The 16,611-nt window shown below is 43.9% G+C and overlaps 2 protein-coding genes and 1 long non-coding RNA gene across 5 annotated transcripts in view; all 3 read left to right on the top strand.

The window, feature by feature from the left end:
* mtmr11 (myotubularin related protein 11) overlaps positions 1-4,854 on the top strand; it is a 34,734-nt gene extending 29,880 nt beyond the window's left edge. The window contains exons 16-17 of the mRNA XM_037074606.1: positions 444-764; positions 2,583-4,854. Coding sequence (XP_036930501.1) covers positions 444-764; positions 2,583-3,035 — 774 coding nt within the window. The 3' untranslated portion in view covers positions 3,036-4,854. The remainder of the gene's footprint in view (positions 1-443; positions 765-2,582) is intronic.
* A 6,684-nt stretch (positions 4,855-11,538) lies between these two features.
* On the top strand, positions 11,539-13,279 carry LOC119006068. Its single transcript, XR_005070660.1, has 2 exons — positions 11,539-12,466; positions 12,731-13,279. It is a non-coding gene; the product is annotated as an uncharacterized LOC119006068 (long non-coding RNA).
* A 1,076-nt stretch (positions 13,280-14,355) lies between these two features.
* Positions 14,356-16,611, top strand: part of sv2a (synaptic vesicle glycoprotein 2A) — a 53,325-nt gene continuing 51,069 nt past the window's right edge. For 2 of the 3 annotated variants that reach the window (XM_037075295.1, XM_037075296.1), the window contains exon 1: positions 14,356-14,516. The gene's annotated coding sequence lies outside the window, so the exon portion shown is untranslated. Of the gene's footprint in view, positions 14,517-14,621; positions 14,761-16,611 lie in introns of those variants that run through there. The other variant, XM_037075297.1, reaches the window with a different exon arrangement.

The following is a 16,611-nucleotide window of genomic DNA, read 5'->3' as shown; positions in this document are numbered from 1 at the left end:
CCGCTTGAGGCAATTTTAGGATTTAGAATATCTTCCGTCACATGACAAGTAAAAAAAAACATTCCAATATTTTTTCGAAGATTTTCATCCTGGATCAAAACTGTTAAATCTACAGATTCTATTCAGGGCTTTTTATCAGTATCAGACAAGATGAGGGACCGTTGCAGATTTTGTTACAGAGAAACTGACTCATCTCTTGACTGAGCTGGTATCTATCAGTGTCCTGAGTGTTTGTGTCAGCCCACTGCTCCCTCTTGTGGTTGTCAAAAAGCATGCATCCATTTCAAATCAAATCAGTGAAGGAATAGTAATTATTTTGAAATACATACTACAATACTCTCTGCACTTAATAGCATATGGACCCACAGCACCAAACACCCCATCTGTTACTGTGCATGAAACTTAAAAACCTTTTGTGTGACAGTATCTTCTCCTCCCCCCAGCTGGCTGACACCATTCCCGGCTCGGTCTTCCTCCTCTCTCGGGGAACCTTCTCCTGTCCTGCTAACCTGCTTCCCTGGCGCAGCAGCAGCAGTTCGGGCGTTTACAAGAAGAGCCACCGGAGGGCGGCGTCCTCCGAGAATGTGCCAGGCTTAGAGAGGCTGCTGAAAGCTTGGGCCCTCACTGAGTTCCCCCATGGCCTCACTTCCATGTCTGGACCTCAAGGACCACTTGACCCCTATGAGCCTTTACTCCCCATCCTCATGGGGCCCTGCATGGGCCTGTGGAGGGAGTGTTACCTCCGCGGGGCGCTCCATGCTCAGGTATGTTGAAAGTGGAATTACGCAGTTTGGAATACTTGTATAAGAATGATAATAACTCAGTTTTGTGTGATTTAACAAATATGTAAACCATATTTCTGTTGCACAAATACATATTTTCTGACTATTCTCTATTTTTGGACCTCGTCAGACCTGTAGAAATCCTCCAAATGAAACAGTCAAAGACAAAACAAAAAACACCCTTTGGTTAAACTCTCCACATGAATGCTGTGATCTGGGGCAACAATAAGACATTGGTTTGTTCCAGTGGGTCACAAGACATTGACCCCATATTCCTGAGTTAGTGTCTCAGTGGCTAATGAGGACATTTTTTTTAATTGATCAACTGCATCAGATTTTTGTTCTTACAGGGAAAAACAGCATGTAGACCCAGAATAAATGTGTTATTGCGAGTTAGACGGCGTGTGAGTTTGTTAGCGACTTTTATTCCACTCAAGCTTCTCCTACGCACCTGTCTCATGAAATAGATGTGTGAAGTGTTCTTCTGCTCCCTCTACAGTAAATGATCAGCATTCACCCTGATATTCATGAATACAATATTGTGTGAAAGTTTCCACTTAGACTTGAGTGAAAGGTGAAATAATTTTACATCCCAAGTAATAAAAAGTAGCGTTATATATTCAGAAAAGTGATGCATTAGTATACAGAACCATCAGATGGGCAGCACTCATCACTGGCTGTCCAATTTGAATATCACAGGGTGGAGTGTCTCAGCGCGGATGTGTCATCAGGTCAACTAAGTGGGCGACATCCTCCACAAATGTTTTATTGAATCAGGTTCAGGAACTTCCTAAAAGGCTCTACACATCGCCGTGTTCTGCCTCATCATGTATCCTCTGCTGCATCCTCTGACGTCGTGTCTTTGATGTGCAGATTAGTGGAGCTGTTCATCGACAGCTCCCAGTGTGGACGTGTTGCTGCCTCTGTGATGTCTGTGCAACAGCCTCGTCTATCAGTGTCCCCATGGTGATGTTAAGAATAGTCGAGGGCTGTGTGGGTGGGGTGCAGTCATCCTTTTTATTTTAGGGAGCTGCAGAGAAACAAGTAAACTGCGAAAACACCAACTCTGGTCAACAGTGTAGAGACATTAGGATGTGTTTCACACAGTGTTAAACTGCACCTCCAGATCAACAGGAAACAAGATATATGTTCATTCAGAAATCACCAGATTTGAATGAAGTCTTTAATGATGATTTGAGTGTAGGGCTGCCTCTAATGATACTTTTCATTATCGATGAGTCTTACAATATCTGTCACCATTTTTTTTATCTAATGATAGGAAGATAAAGTTTAGTTTATTTGATGGTGAAATCCAAATTAGATCTGTTATTCCAAAAGAGTTTCCATATGCAGTCTTTCTGATTTGGAATGCAGTACTGACAGCAAGGCATCAGAGGAGACTGGACCTAGAATATAAGAACTCAGCCGGAAAAGAGAGCAGATACTCGGCGTCAGAGGGAATTTTTAAAACGTTGTCAGATTAAGTTAAGATTCATAAAATAATTTATCAACTGAAAAATGAAAGCAACTGTGAGGTCATAATAAAGTCAGATGCAAGGTTATTTTCATGATTTTTTGCTTGATCTGTAAAATCTAATCATATTGTGAAAAAAATTCAAATTTTCTGTCATAAATTGTAAAGAAAGCAATAATTCAAATTAAGAGGCTGGAACCAGCTAATTACTTAACAAAATGTAATTAATCTTGTTTCAGTCAGATAATCTATTACCTTGTTAATTTAACTTTTCATTGTTACAAAACGTAGAAGAGAAACTGACCCTGTTGCTTTTCTATCCTCAGGCGTTCTCCCACCCCATCTCTGCAAACCACCCCCACCCTGTGGAGCGGCTTGCCCGGGAGGTGCAGCAGCTCAAAGACAAGCTGGCGCAGGTGTCCTCAGGCACAGATCCAGACCCGCCCACCAAGATCGCGGAGCCGCGGCGCACCGACACCAACCTAAACCAAAACACCAACAACGGCACCTTCCTCTTCCCAGTGCCGAGGCCTCAGAGCGCGGTCACGCCCCGAGTGACACCCCTTCCTACCTCCTCCAACCACCAGACCTCCAGGGGACCTCCGCCCACGTCAGCTCCACCATCCAGGCCCGGCCACAAAGACAATGGCGGCGGCAACAAGCACACCTTCCTGTTTGGGCACTCCTCTGTTACAGAGGCCCGCCCTGACCAGCGCTATTACCCTGCACCGAATAACGCCAAGCTGCCTAAGAGCAACGGGTCGTCCATACCCTCCTGAGGTCTGGTCCGCGTCGTAACTCCTTCTATTATGGCACGGACCCCTTGGGTACTATAACCAGACAAGGCTGGCATCATGTACTGAGGAGACCCTGATGTGTGTTTCCTGTCTCACTGTGTTTGATTGACTATAAGGTGATTCAAAAAGTGAACATTGAGCTGCAGTAATATGAAATAATCAGTGCAACAGCTCCTGACTCTGCTACTTATCGTCAGTACTGTATTAAAAAATGTGACAACTGTTTTGTATATTTGTAAAGAAACTCAAAGTATTCAGTATTCCACTGATGAGTATATAAAAGACAGAAAGAATAAGGGCTGAAGGTGTTTCATAACGTAAACCAACAAGAGCTTCAGAAGCACATCTTGCAGTATCTTACAGTGCAGCAGACACATTTCTTGTCACCCCTCAAGGAGGAAATGACGCTTGTAGTTTCCATTTTTAGCTTCTTATCCAGAACGGGTCACGATGTCTGGGCAGGACGTAGAGGTGTGATGAGGCGGTTCTTAAGGACACTTTGACAGGAGACATGGCAGCGAACGTATCAGCTCTTCACTGCGTCTGACCTGTGACCTTCAGGCGACGTGTCTGCAGAAGACTTTTTTTTTTATTTTTTACAACTAGCCCTTTAAGTCTGTATTATGTAATTCTAGCGTGCACAGATGCACATTAACTTAGTAGTATTGTATCTCGGCTTCAGATAGAGAAGCAGAGCATTGTATGAGAAATTATCTGTTTTTGGAAAAGTGTCATTTTTGAACTGCCGGCGCTGTGACCAGTGACTCAAATGTGGAATTTAGGGCATGAGAGCTATTTTGGTACTGCCCTCATATCTCTCCACTTGCATGCATGCTCGGGAGCGGGAGGCCTATATTCAGTTCAGAGCCTGTATGTGTGGATGTGGCTCCAGTCCTGCACGACTGACATCATTTCAGGGCTTTAGTGATATAATCATATCTTTCTTTTAAGTATTTCTGACCATTATGGGTCGATTTTTGATGTCAGACATGTAGATAAAGTGTGATTTCTGGCCACATTTAGTATTACATTAAGAATATCTCCATCATTTTTTGTGGTGGAACGAAAAACACAGACATAATTCTGCCTTTTGATTGCCGTACCTTTTGAGAAGGTACCAGTGTTGGAAACAGAAAGGGAAACTCATTTCTTCCTGTGTTTACTTTTTATGTTCGGTCTTTTCGTCCTGCCTGGAGGTGTGTTAGTATGCAGCCAGCATTTGGGTCAAGGACTTGGAAGTGTCTGACTGTATTTTAAAGCACAAAGGGAATTATAGGGTCCTGCGCCTTTAAATCCAAACAGGTTGTCGTTCGCATGATGTGGGTGTCAAGTAGATGCACTGGCGTCACTCCCACGGACGAGTGAAACAGCAGCGTTATGTATTTGACAAAGCATGTTTTTCTTTATTTTTTCCAGGCGGGTTAACAGTTGTCAGTCGATGAGTGATGCCGACCTTCTCTCATGTCAAATGGTACCTCACTTGATAGCACTATGAATTATTAACTTCTTGTAAATATTCATCACATCACTTCATATCCAGGCACATTGATATCAGCTACAATTTCAGAGCGTTCCAGGTGTGATGCCAGTGCATTTACTTCTCCTCCTGGGGAGTAAATCACGACATCATCTTTGTCCTGTTGCATGGGAAATCTACGTAGACCCTCCGCGTCACCTGTTGGTCTGTATCAATGTGTAATTTAATGTTTTTGGTACGAACATCGCTTTAATTTGCCAGATGTACATATTTTTTGTATCCGCATGTTTTGATCCTGATGAATTAAAGTGTCATCAACTCTCAGCGGTGTGTTCTTTGGCTCAGACATAACTTTCTATTTTTGGGTGAATTCACCCTTTAATCCGATCCAGTCTAATCCAACATCAAACAAAACATGTTTATATCTGCTAGATCCAGATTACTTTTTGGGTCTGCATCAAAATGTACTCACTCATAGATACCAGCTACCTTAACCAAATAGTTGTTTTTTTTTAAATCAAGCTGCATGCATTGTACCCTGAGAAATTAAAGGTGCGTTATGTAGTTTTGAGGAAGAAATTTTAATTAGTAGAGAAAGAACCTCATTAACTGCTTTCTTTTTCTTTTTAATGCTTAAACAATGTACATTTTATGACTGAATCACAAACTGACCTTAAAGGACAACACAATTTATACCGTTTTACTTTGTTTATGTGTGGCAGACCCTGCCACCTTTCTAGCTTCAAACACTGTTCTGGGGACCTTATTTTCATCTGAGAAAAGCTTTTTTTATTCTCTTTTGAAAAAAAGTTTGTACTATTACCTCATTTATATTGTAAGTATAAAAATTCTGAGTTTGAATTTGAACAAAAATGTTTAAAAACCATCTATTTTGGGCCGACACCCGTCATCCATCCAAGTTTTGTGTGGATCCGTTCAGTCGTTCTTGTTTAATCCTGCTGACAAACCAACATACAAACATAACCTCGTTGGCGGAGGTAATAAAAACGTGAACTCCGTTCTCATACACAGCTCACAAACTTTATTTTTTAACAAAATAAATATTTACATATGATCTGGAACACTTAAAAAGGAGCATGGCACTGAACCATAGAATTAAAATGCAAAATCCAACCGGTCCGCATGATATGTACAGTCAGAATAAAACACTTGGAGAATCATGTGCAAAATGCTCAAATACTTTCACAGAAAATGTACCAAGTAAGAAGTCGGCCCGACGGGAAATGTTAAAAAATATCTACTGCACAGTTAACTCATGTAAAGCTCTGGTTTGGTCTCCAGCGTCATGTTCAGTAGAATGAAACTCAGTGTTTTAACTCATCAGTGTTCTGGTAGAAAACCTGCATGCGGTTAAAGATATGATCGTCGTGTTGTTTCACCACAGTTTTGGGCTCAAATGGACCGAGATATAACTAGAACTCTCTTCTACATTTCTTATGACGACGTGCAAGTTTTTCAACCATCTAAGAGACGCGTTCTGGCACTTTTAAACCAATGGATGTTAGTGTCATGCATTCTCATGTTTCACCTGATAACCACAGACGACAGAGCGAAAGAGAGACAGACAGTAAAGTAGGGCAGCCAGCGGTCGCAGTCCATGTCACCACGGAGCCGTCGTGGCGAAGGCAGTGCATTAAAAACCGACCAGGTCACAGTTGAAGGAAAAGAGTCCGTCTCCAGATCTTTAACCCCACCGACTCCCGTGCTCCTTCCCCGTGCACTGCTGCTGCTGCTGCAGGATGCCGTCGGGCCCGTAGAAGTACCCGGAGGAGGACGGGCCGAGGCCCCCGAGCTGCCGGATGGACTTGCACATGGGGCAGGGGTAGTCGGACAGGCCCTCGATGTCCTCGAAGGCCAGGTTGACGATCTGGTCGCAGCAGGGGTCGCAGTACAGGTGTCCGCAGGAGAGGCGCTTCAGGCGGGCCTCGTAGGTGATGCAGCACTGGCAGTGCGGCAGGTCGGGGCCCAGAGACAAGGAGCCCGTCAGGGAGCTGCTCTCCAGGCTGCCGGCCTGGCTGGAGCTCTGCTTGGTGGGAGACCTGAGAGGGAGGTAAAGGAAAGAAATGATTTGTTGATTATAAAAACTAGATCTTTTTAACAATCAGTGAGGAATATGGCTTTAAATCATATCCACACGTTTTGTAGGCATCTGCACAATCTTTCAGAGAGCTTCGGTATCATGAAATAATGTGTAAACTGAAGAAAAAGATGAATGTGTTGTCCAGAAGGAACAAGATGAAATCATCTGGTAAGCAACTAACTTGCAAATATCTAGAACCCGATGAAAGACGGGCTCAGTAGGGATCAGGTAGAAAACCTGAAGTCAACACAGTACAATCAGCTGTCGAGGCTCCGAACACACACACAGAATCACAAGGATCCTAAATGTTGGCGAGTGTTTTGATGAAGTGTTTTAGAATCAGTGGCTCCGTTAGTTTCATTTGTTAAATGTGCTGCTCAGGACATCTGGGTCACAATCCTCTGAGGACCGGTTCGACATTTTGGGAAACAGACTTATTACCAAGACTTTGACCAAAAAGCACAGATGGTACGTGTCTTTACGTTTAACAAATGCAAAGCTGGAGCGAGGAGGTTAAACTCAGCACACAGACGGAAACAGTCTGACTGGTGAGCTGAGGGTTAAAGGAGTCCGGACCAGGATGTCTGTCTCTTCCTGGTCCCAGCTGACAGACCAGGAACACCTCTGGATTATCTTCCTAACCCTCGTTGTCTCGTCTGTCTGTAAAATCACTGAGTCACTGATTCTTTGGTTGAACATGGCGACAAATGATCATTAAAGTCTGAGCTGATGTCTGCAGAGGACCTGTTCTGTCCAACTGATGATCCAAACCTGTAAACAGGCCTGCTGCTGATTTACTTCATTTTAAATTCATCTGTCAATCATTTTATTGATCAGTGGATTATTGGTTTGGTCAACAAAATGTCCTCAAATGTCTCGTTTTGTTCACAACCCAAATATATTCAGTTGACTGTCACGGAGGAGGAAAGAAACCAGAAAATATTCACATTTAAGAAGCCGAAAACAGAAAAATTTTACTTTCTTCGCCTAGAAAATACTCCTTTACTTTACAGCTGACGGTTTATCGATTAATCAATTGATGGTTGCAGCTCTTCTGTCAGTTATTCGGGACAGAAACGCAGCAGGAAACGTTGAGCCAAACCTTAGAAACGTGCCACAGCAGCAGCGACAAAAGATTTGGTGCTTTTGTGCAGATTTGTTTCCGTGGAATCAACAACTGGTAGAACAAGACCTGAAGGATCCGGGTCAGGGTGGAGTGGAGGGATTGCTCAATCGTTTTTCAAACGCTGTTGTTGTTGTTGTTGGAGGAGGAGGAAGAGTGCCTGCTGACATTAATCCGTCTGTAAGTGTTGTGTCTGCGACTCTTTTGCCTTCCCTTCATTAAAAAGCGCAGCGGACACCTGAATAAAAACACACTGGCGACCGAGCCAAAGGATATGAAACCAAACCAGTGATGTGAATTCATGCAGTCGCTCTGATTGTGCAGGACAAAAAAAAAAAAAAAAAATCAATGATACAGACAGTAAAGACTGACTGGATCCACTCTGGACTTCATCACGATGGTCAGATTTATTTATTTTGTCTTCCAAGTTGTGTAACATGAACCCAGACAGAGCTGCAGGAGACCAGTTCTGGTTCTGACTCACAGAGACCTGTTGTCATAACAACAAGAGGAGGACGACATTTCACTTCATTTCACTTCATTTCATTTCACATTTCATTCATTTCATCAGGAACCTTCCCTCTGCAGTGAGGATTACACAGATAATCCACAGGGAGGTGAACTCCCAGCGGCACAGCGGGGAGGATTCATGATATCTCGGTGTGGTTAATTAATCGCAGCCTGATCGATCAGCACTCACCTCGACGACGACGAGTCCTTGAAGCAGTCGAAGCTGAGCGCTGCGAGGATCCTCCACAGCAGGTCCATGCCGGTTCCTCTCATGGTAACAACCGAACCTCAGCGACCTGCGTTGTGCCGAGCGTCATCCTGTCAGCGGCTCTGTTGTCTTTTTAACATTCAGGGCAACATCACAAAAAAAAAAAAAAAAAAAAAAAAAGAATCCTGCAGCGCCCTCCTCCTCTTCCTCTTCCTCCTCTTCTTCCTCCCACACCACGCTTTTAAATATGCGAATGAAGAGGATGTAGCATCATCATCATCATCATCACCGTCATCATCAGCGGGCATGTGAAGGAGGTAAACAGAGCTCCGCTTTCATTTCGAGCCTCTGTCGGTATGTTCGAGTCGATGGTTCCTTCCGTTGTGTCTCTCCTCCTCCTCCTCTTCCTCCTCCTCCTCCTCCTCCTCCTCCAGCAGCAGCAGCGCGGTGCAGGGCGGCTCAATCAGAGAGAATCGACCAATCAGCTTGAAGCGGAGCAGAAGGAGGCTGAGATAGACCCAAAAAAAAAATAAAAATAAAAAAAAAATAAAAAAAACACCGACCAGAACCAGAACCGGTCAGATTCAGCTGAGCTGCTCCTGATGTGGATCCTGACCAGCTGCAGGACGAGACTCCATTTAATGTTTACATGACATCACAGTCTGTTTATTATAGTGTGAGAATATAACTTTTAAATAAAATAAATAAATAAAAATAAAAAATAAATAAAAAATAAATAAAAAATAAATAAATACATTAAAATATATTAAAAATAAATAAATAAATAAAAATAAATTTTGCTGGTTGTGCCATATATTTAAATTAAATTAACATATTCAGAATAGATTTATGTGTATTTTTTGTAAGTTATTGATCGAGTTTTGTTATGGAATTAATTAAAATTATAATATGCAACAAATTAACATTTATGTATTTAATAAACTGTTATTTGGCTAGTGTTGTTATGTATTTAATTTAAAATAAATATATAAAAACAGATGCAAGTGTGTGTTTTTTGTAAATTGTGTGTGTATGCTTTGTACTGTATTTTATTCAAATAAATATATTTTGAAAAATCACATTAATGTGTATGATAAACTGTTATTTGGCCAGTTATGTCACCTTTTTGTGTAAGTAATGACATTTTCAGCCTCTCTTACTCTTCTGTACAGTCACATTATTATTATTATATCATTTACATTCTTACATCAAAGGTAAAGTTCACTGAGGAGGAAACACTGGTTCCTTTCAGAGAGCCTCATATCACGGTGGAAGAATCAGGCAGATCCAGTTGTAAGAGGAGAGTCCAGGTGAAGAGCAGCAGCTTCCTGGAGACTCTTGTGACATAACGTCTTCATTCAGACAGAAACTATTTACACCCTGACAGGAAGCCGGAGGATCTGGACACACTCACAGAGTTTAGACTGGGGAGAGAGTGTAAGTTTAAAGGGCCAAGCAGAAGGAGGAACACTTTACTTCATGACATGTTTGAAATATGAAGCCTCGGGAGTTAAAGAGCAGTTTTTTTTTAAAGCGTATTCTTGTTTCTAATCACTGAAGAGAAGCTCATCAGGTTAACTGGATGTTTGCTCACTGACATTGTTTGTACATCAGCATTAACTACATTTTCCACTAGATGGCGACAAGCATCTGCCCTCAAACCAGACATACAGCTCAAAGACACACACACATTTCACTGTTGATCATCAGTGACACAAAATAAAGTAACTCTGCAGAATTATAGTTAATAGTTGTGTCTCACACTCAGATCCTGCTGTGAGCTCTCAGAAGAATAAGAGTCTCACTCTGTCAGAGTTTGAGTTGCCTCACGGTCAATAACAAGATTTTAAAAATGAACAAATATAAATATAATCGGTGTTAAGTGACAGTTTCATGTACAGCCTGCTGAGCCTCATCACAGCAACATTAACGAGCTGCAGGTCAGAACCGGTGCAGCCGCATCACAAACCCACACTGAGTGTGTTATTGTGTCGGGAAATCTGATCCTGTCTGCAGATCAGACTGGTGCGTCAGCCGGCCGGGACCTGGCTTTTTGTTAGCGCAGGTAAAGAAGAGGCATTTAAAAAAACCATTAGAGTCAAACAGCTGCACACACACACACACACACACACACACACACACACACACACACACACACACACACACACACACACACACACACTGCAGAGCTGCAGTGTGGTTCTGGAGGTATATTTGGGTTTGTCGAGATGATGATCTGGTGTGTCAGAGGACTTTCAGCTGCAGGCTGCTGCTGCTGGGGAACCAGTGCAGCTGAGTTCATCTGCTCGGTCCAATCTTCTTTTCTTTCTTTCTTTCTTTCTTACTTTCTTTCTTTCTTTCTTTCTTTCTTTCTTTTCCCTTTAAAATCTATTTTGTTATATAATTGATTTGTTTTAACGATTCATGCTGAACCAAATCAAACCAACATTACACTCATATTGGAAATTTACACACCTCATCATTTATTCCCGGTGCAAACTTTCAGCACTACGTCAGCACGTATATGTTCTTCATGTAGTGAAGTGGAGAGTCATGAAAAGTGGAGGTCAGGGTTGTTGAAGGGTTGCATGTAGCTGCTTTGACTTTCGAGACAGAAGTTCGTGTCCAGTCACAGACCTGGAGTTGTAATCTTGATCTTTTTTACTTCTCCGAGTCTTTTAGTTGCTGAAAGCGAACGAAACCTTCACTTTAATTTATTTCCTACAGCTGTAATCTACAGTAGCAGTAACCATCATCATGTTTCTGATTATGAACACAGAGCTGGCTCTACCCTGTGACCAGCAACAGCCTTATCTGCATAAAGTCTGGAAAAAGACAATTGATATTGATTTGATATTATTTACAAATGATATCAAAATTAATCAAAACCAGGAGAGTCTGGAGGCGTGGCAAAAAAACAGCAGGGCCAAAGCCAAGAAACTTGAACTATTACACCTCCATCCTCGGAAGAAAAGAGAAGCATCACAAGAGGAAAAAGACAGAAACACTCTGAAACAGTCATCACTGCTCCTTCTCCTCCAACCACCCTCGAACGTGACGCAGCGTCTAATCAGCTGATCAGGAGCACCTGAGGAAGGAGAGTGAGCGAGTCGAGAGGATCAAATGTGGAGAGCGTGAAACAACTTCCAAATCCTGGAAATTACAGCACCAAAACACAACATGTGCTGGTCTTTTTTCCCAGCAGGATAGTCTCTCCAGGTCTCTGAAAACTCAGATTAAAAGGTTAAAACATAACCAGAATATTATCTGAGCCAAAAAGCTGCACTTAAACACACTGTGAAGACGCCAACTAGTTTTCTAATGAAGACTACGTCTGATCTAAAGAAGCTGCAGTGGTGAAGAGGTGATGTGAGAAGAATCTGTGCTAAACGGGTGGAATCGTGGACACTCCAGCAGCTGGAGGAGCTTCCCTTTCTTTTTCTCTTTCTGATTTGCTCAGCTGAACATCTAATCAGAGTGATTTCTCTCATCAGCCGCTCATTCTACACGCTCAATCAGATAGAAATTCGATGACAAGAGCCGACCAGTGCTAATGGATTGTTACAATTAGAGGCCGCAGAGGCTCATCGACGGCACAAACATCTGCCGGTTGTCTGAAGTTTCAGGGCTCCTCCTGCTCCTCTGTGTCTGAAGCTGAAGGATGCAAGAGTTGTTTCTCTTTACGTACAGTAAAAACTACAATCTGTGGCATCACTGCCTGGAAGGTTAACCAGCCTGGGAGCAGATCTGTTGACCTCTGACCTGCTGATGACTGCGTGTGACAGGTGGAGTCCGATGCTGAACAAGAACCTCTGGTGTTTGTGCTCAGGTTAGAGGACGGAGACACGGCTGTATGGAGAAAAACAATCGATGAGGTCAGATCGCAGGTTTGCTCCTCCTGTAGTGATCTTTCCTCTGACGACCACTTCGATTACACCGCAGGCAGAAGAAGCTCCAGCTGACGAAACATGAACCTACATGACCTGGAGAAAAGGTTACTTTACTTTTAGGGTGGTGGTATCTCCTTCATGGATGTTACTTTGCTGTTTGTTCTGAGGACACCCTTGAAAACAAACAGGTTCACCCTGTAATTAAGTGAATCATTAAATAAATCACTGTCTCGTACTCGCTCCTGCAGTGATACATCAGTAGGTCGGTTCGTTACAGAGAGATGTTGTCATGAGGCTCAAACAGCCAGAATAAAACATAACTATCATGCACCGATGTCTTTTAAGAGGATATAATCTTTCTACTAAAGGTTCCACCGTGTCGTCACTCTTCACTATCAGCCCGAGCCGGACGGGCGATGGAGGCGCGGCGCCTGCAGATAGCAGCCAGCTGATCAATAGATGACCCACGCAGACAAAAGCAGCTGAAAGCCCGAGGCCGGATGAAAGGCCTCGTCTGATCCGGTGACAATTAGACGACAGCTGGAGTGTCACCGGAAACCTGAGTTACACACGTGCGTGACCATGAATGAAGGTCATGTGGCTTTTAGACCAATCAGAGGCCACGATGACATCGGAGTGAAGAGAGGAGCGTTTATGTTTCTGTCCTGGATGAGAACGCTTTTATTTTATCAGGTCAGATCTCTTTTATCTGCTGTTCATGTTTGAAGTTTGTGTTTTTGAAGCCATTTCTGTTCAGAATTATTGCATTTTCAAGTCATATTTTAGTTTTATCTCCCTTGAAAAGAACATTTTTGGTAAATCAAGACATCTTCAACTGCAGTTAGTCTACGTTCAATTTATGCAAAAACAGAAAGAGAATGAGATTATTAAAGATGTTTCCTGTCGTGAGAAAAATGCATCATTTTAGCATCTTTGTTATCAGTCTCGTATCAGTGCTCTCATGAGAAAGTGATTGTATGTGAATACACAAAAACTACTGAGCAGATTTCCACCAAACATGGATGGAGGACGATCTCAGCCCAGAACAAACATCCAGGATTCATTTTTTCTCACTTGATTTCTTTTCTTTTTTATCATTTTTGTCTATTTCTCAGGGAGCGATGCGCGAAACTTAAAAACTCAGCCGTTTTTAATGTGGCTGATATCTCAAATAAGACCTGAACACAAATCTGAATCTAGTGAATTTAAATGTTTAATTTAAAACTGGATCAGGCTCGACTGAAGTAAAGAAGACTTAATGTTCATTTCTGTCCTCTTCTGATGACGCTCTGTAGATAAATCTTCTACACACACCTTGTGGTTTTGACATCGTGTTAGAACTCTTCCTCTACTTGAGTCACACAAAACACACAAAGTATTTTATGATCATTCAGATTCACTTTGTCACAGGTTTTTGGTGACCTCCTTGGAGACATCTTGGGTGTATAAGCTGCTGTAGTGGTTTGGTGTGTTTCAGCCCTCCTGCTCTCAGCTGCTCGCTCTGACTCTGACTCTGCAGTCAGGTTTGCATCTCGTCCCTCTCAGGTTCAGGCTCCTGCGTGTTTTCCATCCTTCTGATTTCTTCTTTCTAACATGGCCAATTATAGGCACGAGCCCGAGCACGTGCAGGGGAGAGGCTCGTCTTGCACACTTCATTGCACCAACCATTTGCTGCATATGGAGCAAACGTCAATCTACCAGAGATCCAGCGAGCATCCTCCACCTGCCCGCCTGCGTCCCAATCACGGTCTGACTCTAAAACATTCAAGCTCACCGATGATTTAATGGTTCAGGATAAAAATGGGGGGAAATAAATCACCTTCAGTGTTTTCAGTCTTCGTGCAAAGCAGCGAGCCCTCCCCTCTGCTCTGTGAGAGAGATGGTGTCTGCTGCTGGGAGTGGAGGAGGAGGAGGAGGAGGAGGAGGAGGAGGAGGGGGCGGTGTCTCCATCCAAGAGGGATGTTGTGTAGTAAGTGAAGGGGGCGGAGGAGGGAGGAGGGTGCAGCTCTCTGCTACTACGTCAGCGCACATCACAGGGGCACACAGGACCTTTTTGCTTCAGGTTGTCGGGGTGACTCCCTGCACGGAGGAAAGAAGAAGACGAAGAAGAAGAAAAAGAAACCCCAAAATACGCGCTGACCTTCTCCAGGAAAGGTAAGACACGGATCGTCCTCCTCAGACGCGCAATTCCACCTTTTACCTTCCTCTTAATGCGTTAATCAGCCAGTTTCGCTTCTCGGTGCACGATAGCAGGAGGATTCAAAATGCGTTTAAGATACAAGTCGACATTTTTACTCAGCATTAAAGATGAGTTTACAGGCCCGAGCTGCGCAGCGCCGTGACCCCTACACCCGCGCCTGAAGGGAAGCAGTAAGTCGACCTGTGCGTGAGGAATAAGGTGTGTTTTTAAATTTTTTCGTTTGAGACTTTGCATTTAGATGAGATTTTGAGATTTCTAGTTGCGGATTTGTGCAAAAAATAATCGCGCCCTTCGCTCTTGCGCGGAGGTCTTGTGCGTTAAAGAGCGAACACCATCATCCCCCCCGAGCGCAGAGGCTCCGCTGTGAGGAGGCAGCAGGAGGAGAGGGGGACGCAGGGAACGAGTGTTTAAATGGCGTTAAACAGCACATATGGTCAGCTCACAGAGTATCGATCCGGTTAATGTGCAGCCTGATTGGAAATTGGAGATTTTTTTCTCTCTCTGGCACGGATGCCCTTGCTGCTCCCCCCCCACCTCCTCCCGTCGCCTGTGCCACCTTCTCTCCTCGCCACCCGCTCATAATTTCCCACCTTCACGGCGCTTTTTGTTTTTATAAAAGTTGTCCCGTTCTCGTGTTGCTGTATTTCATGTGTGTGATGAGCTCAGGAGCGTCGCTGTTGCAGGGTGTCCCGTCCTGCGTCGTGCGCCAAAATGACCTTGTAGAAACCCAGCAGGGGGTGAATGTGATGGAGAAAGAGTGATGAGCAGCTTTTTTTTCTCCCCTGTTTCCTCTGTGGTGATGCTTTGCGGTGTTTCATGGCGATGCTTTGCCCCAGAAGAGGGACACCGTGTCCTTTAACTCTGGGGCGAGGAGGGAGAGGATGCTGGGATTTCTGGTCCTGCTCGGTGCTTTTACAACTTGCCTGCATGTCTGATGTCTCTGTCCCTGTGGCAGCCATGATTGCAGCTCTGGCAGATTCTGAGCCAGAAGAGAGGAAAGAGGTGGCAGCGGCAGTGAGAGGGGAGCAGCTTCTCTAGCAGACCGACATCCTCCTCTGATGTGATTTATGGTTTGTGATTGGAAGCCTGACACACTCTCAGACTCTCAATTAGCTCCGATCGGGCTGGTAACATCTTTACCTCCACCTAACAGCTCCTGTGTAGAGTAGTTAGCAGCATCACCCCAGATCCTGCTGGCAGGTTTGTTTCTCTGATGCAGTAACAGCAGCTCTTCTTCAGTAGGATCAGTTCTGTGTCCTCAACCAGTCAGTCCTTTTCTTCGACACCTGTGCAGAGTTGTGCCGTGCTCAACACGCAGGTTTAGGAAGGAGAACGTGCCAGGAGGGAGATTTTAACCCCTAGACCTCCTTCACAGTCAAAAAATCATTGTGTGGAAGTTTTTTTTAATATGAATTCTAGTCAAGCTGTCAGTCAGCGTTAAACACACGGGGCTGTAATTATCGGCTGTGTTTCTGCCGAAGACAAAGATCGCTGCAAAGTCAAATCAGAGAGCTTTCAAACATCCCAGTCGGAGCTGCAACAATAATTTGATTAATGGATTGATTGTGCCTTTATTTCTCAAACATGATAGTAAACTGAATATCGTTTGGTTTTGGACTGTTTGGACTGACACCTTAAAGGGGCTCAAACACCTGCCAGCTGCCTTTATCTGACCACTCCGTTGCCTCTCGTCCGACCTGTTCGGCAGAAAAGTCTCGTGCTCGTAATCAGAAACATGAAAACAGGAAATGACGGAACAGAGTGCAGAACATCGTCACTTCCGCCCCTCCCACAAACCGCGCTGATTCGCTAACACACAACCAATCAGAGTATCCAATGGCCTCCGATCCTCAGACCGCCGACACTCTCTGACTTTGCTAGTTGAATCTGATCAGACAACGTCTGCGAGGTTCCAAATGTTTCCACCTCAGCTGAACACACCCAGCAGATTTCTTTGAACTCGTCTCCTCAGACGTTTGAGACGTCCAGCGTTTGTGCTGGTGTGTTCCTGCCTCAACACGCCACCCTGGGCTCTGGGAGATCATACTG

This window comes from Acanthopagrus latus, chromosome 17 (assembly GCF_904848185.1).
Source record: "Acanthopagrus latus isolate v.2019 chromosome 17, fAcaLat1.1, whole genome shotgun sequence".
NCBI classification, from domain to species: Eukaryota; Metazoa; Chordata; class Actinopteri; order Spariformes; family Sparidae; genus Acanthopagrus; species Acanthopagrus latus.
The sequence above is the reverse complement of the archived record's forward strand: the minus strand, read 5'-3'. Positions and strand labels throughout refer to the sequence as shown.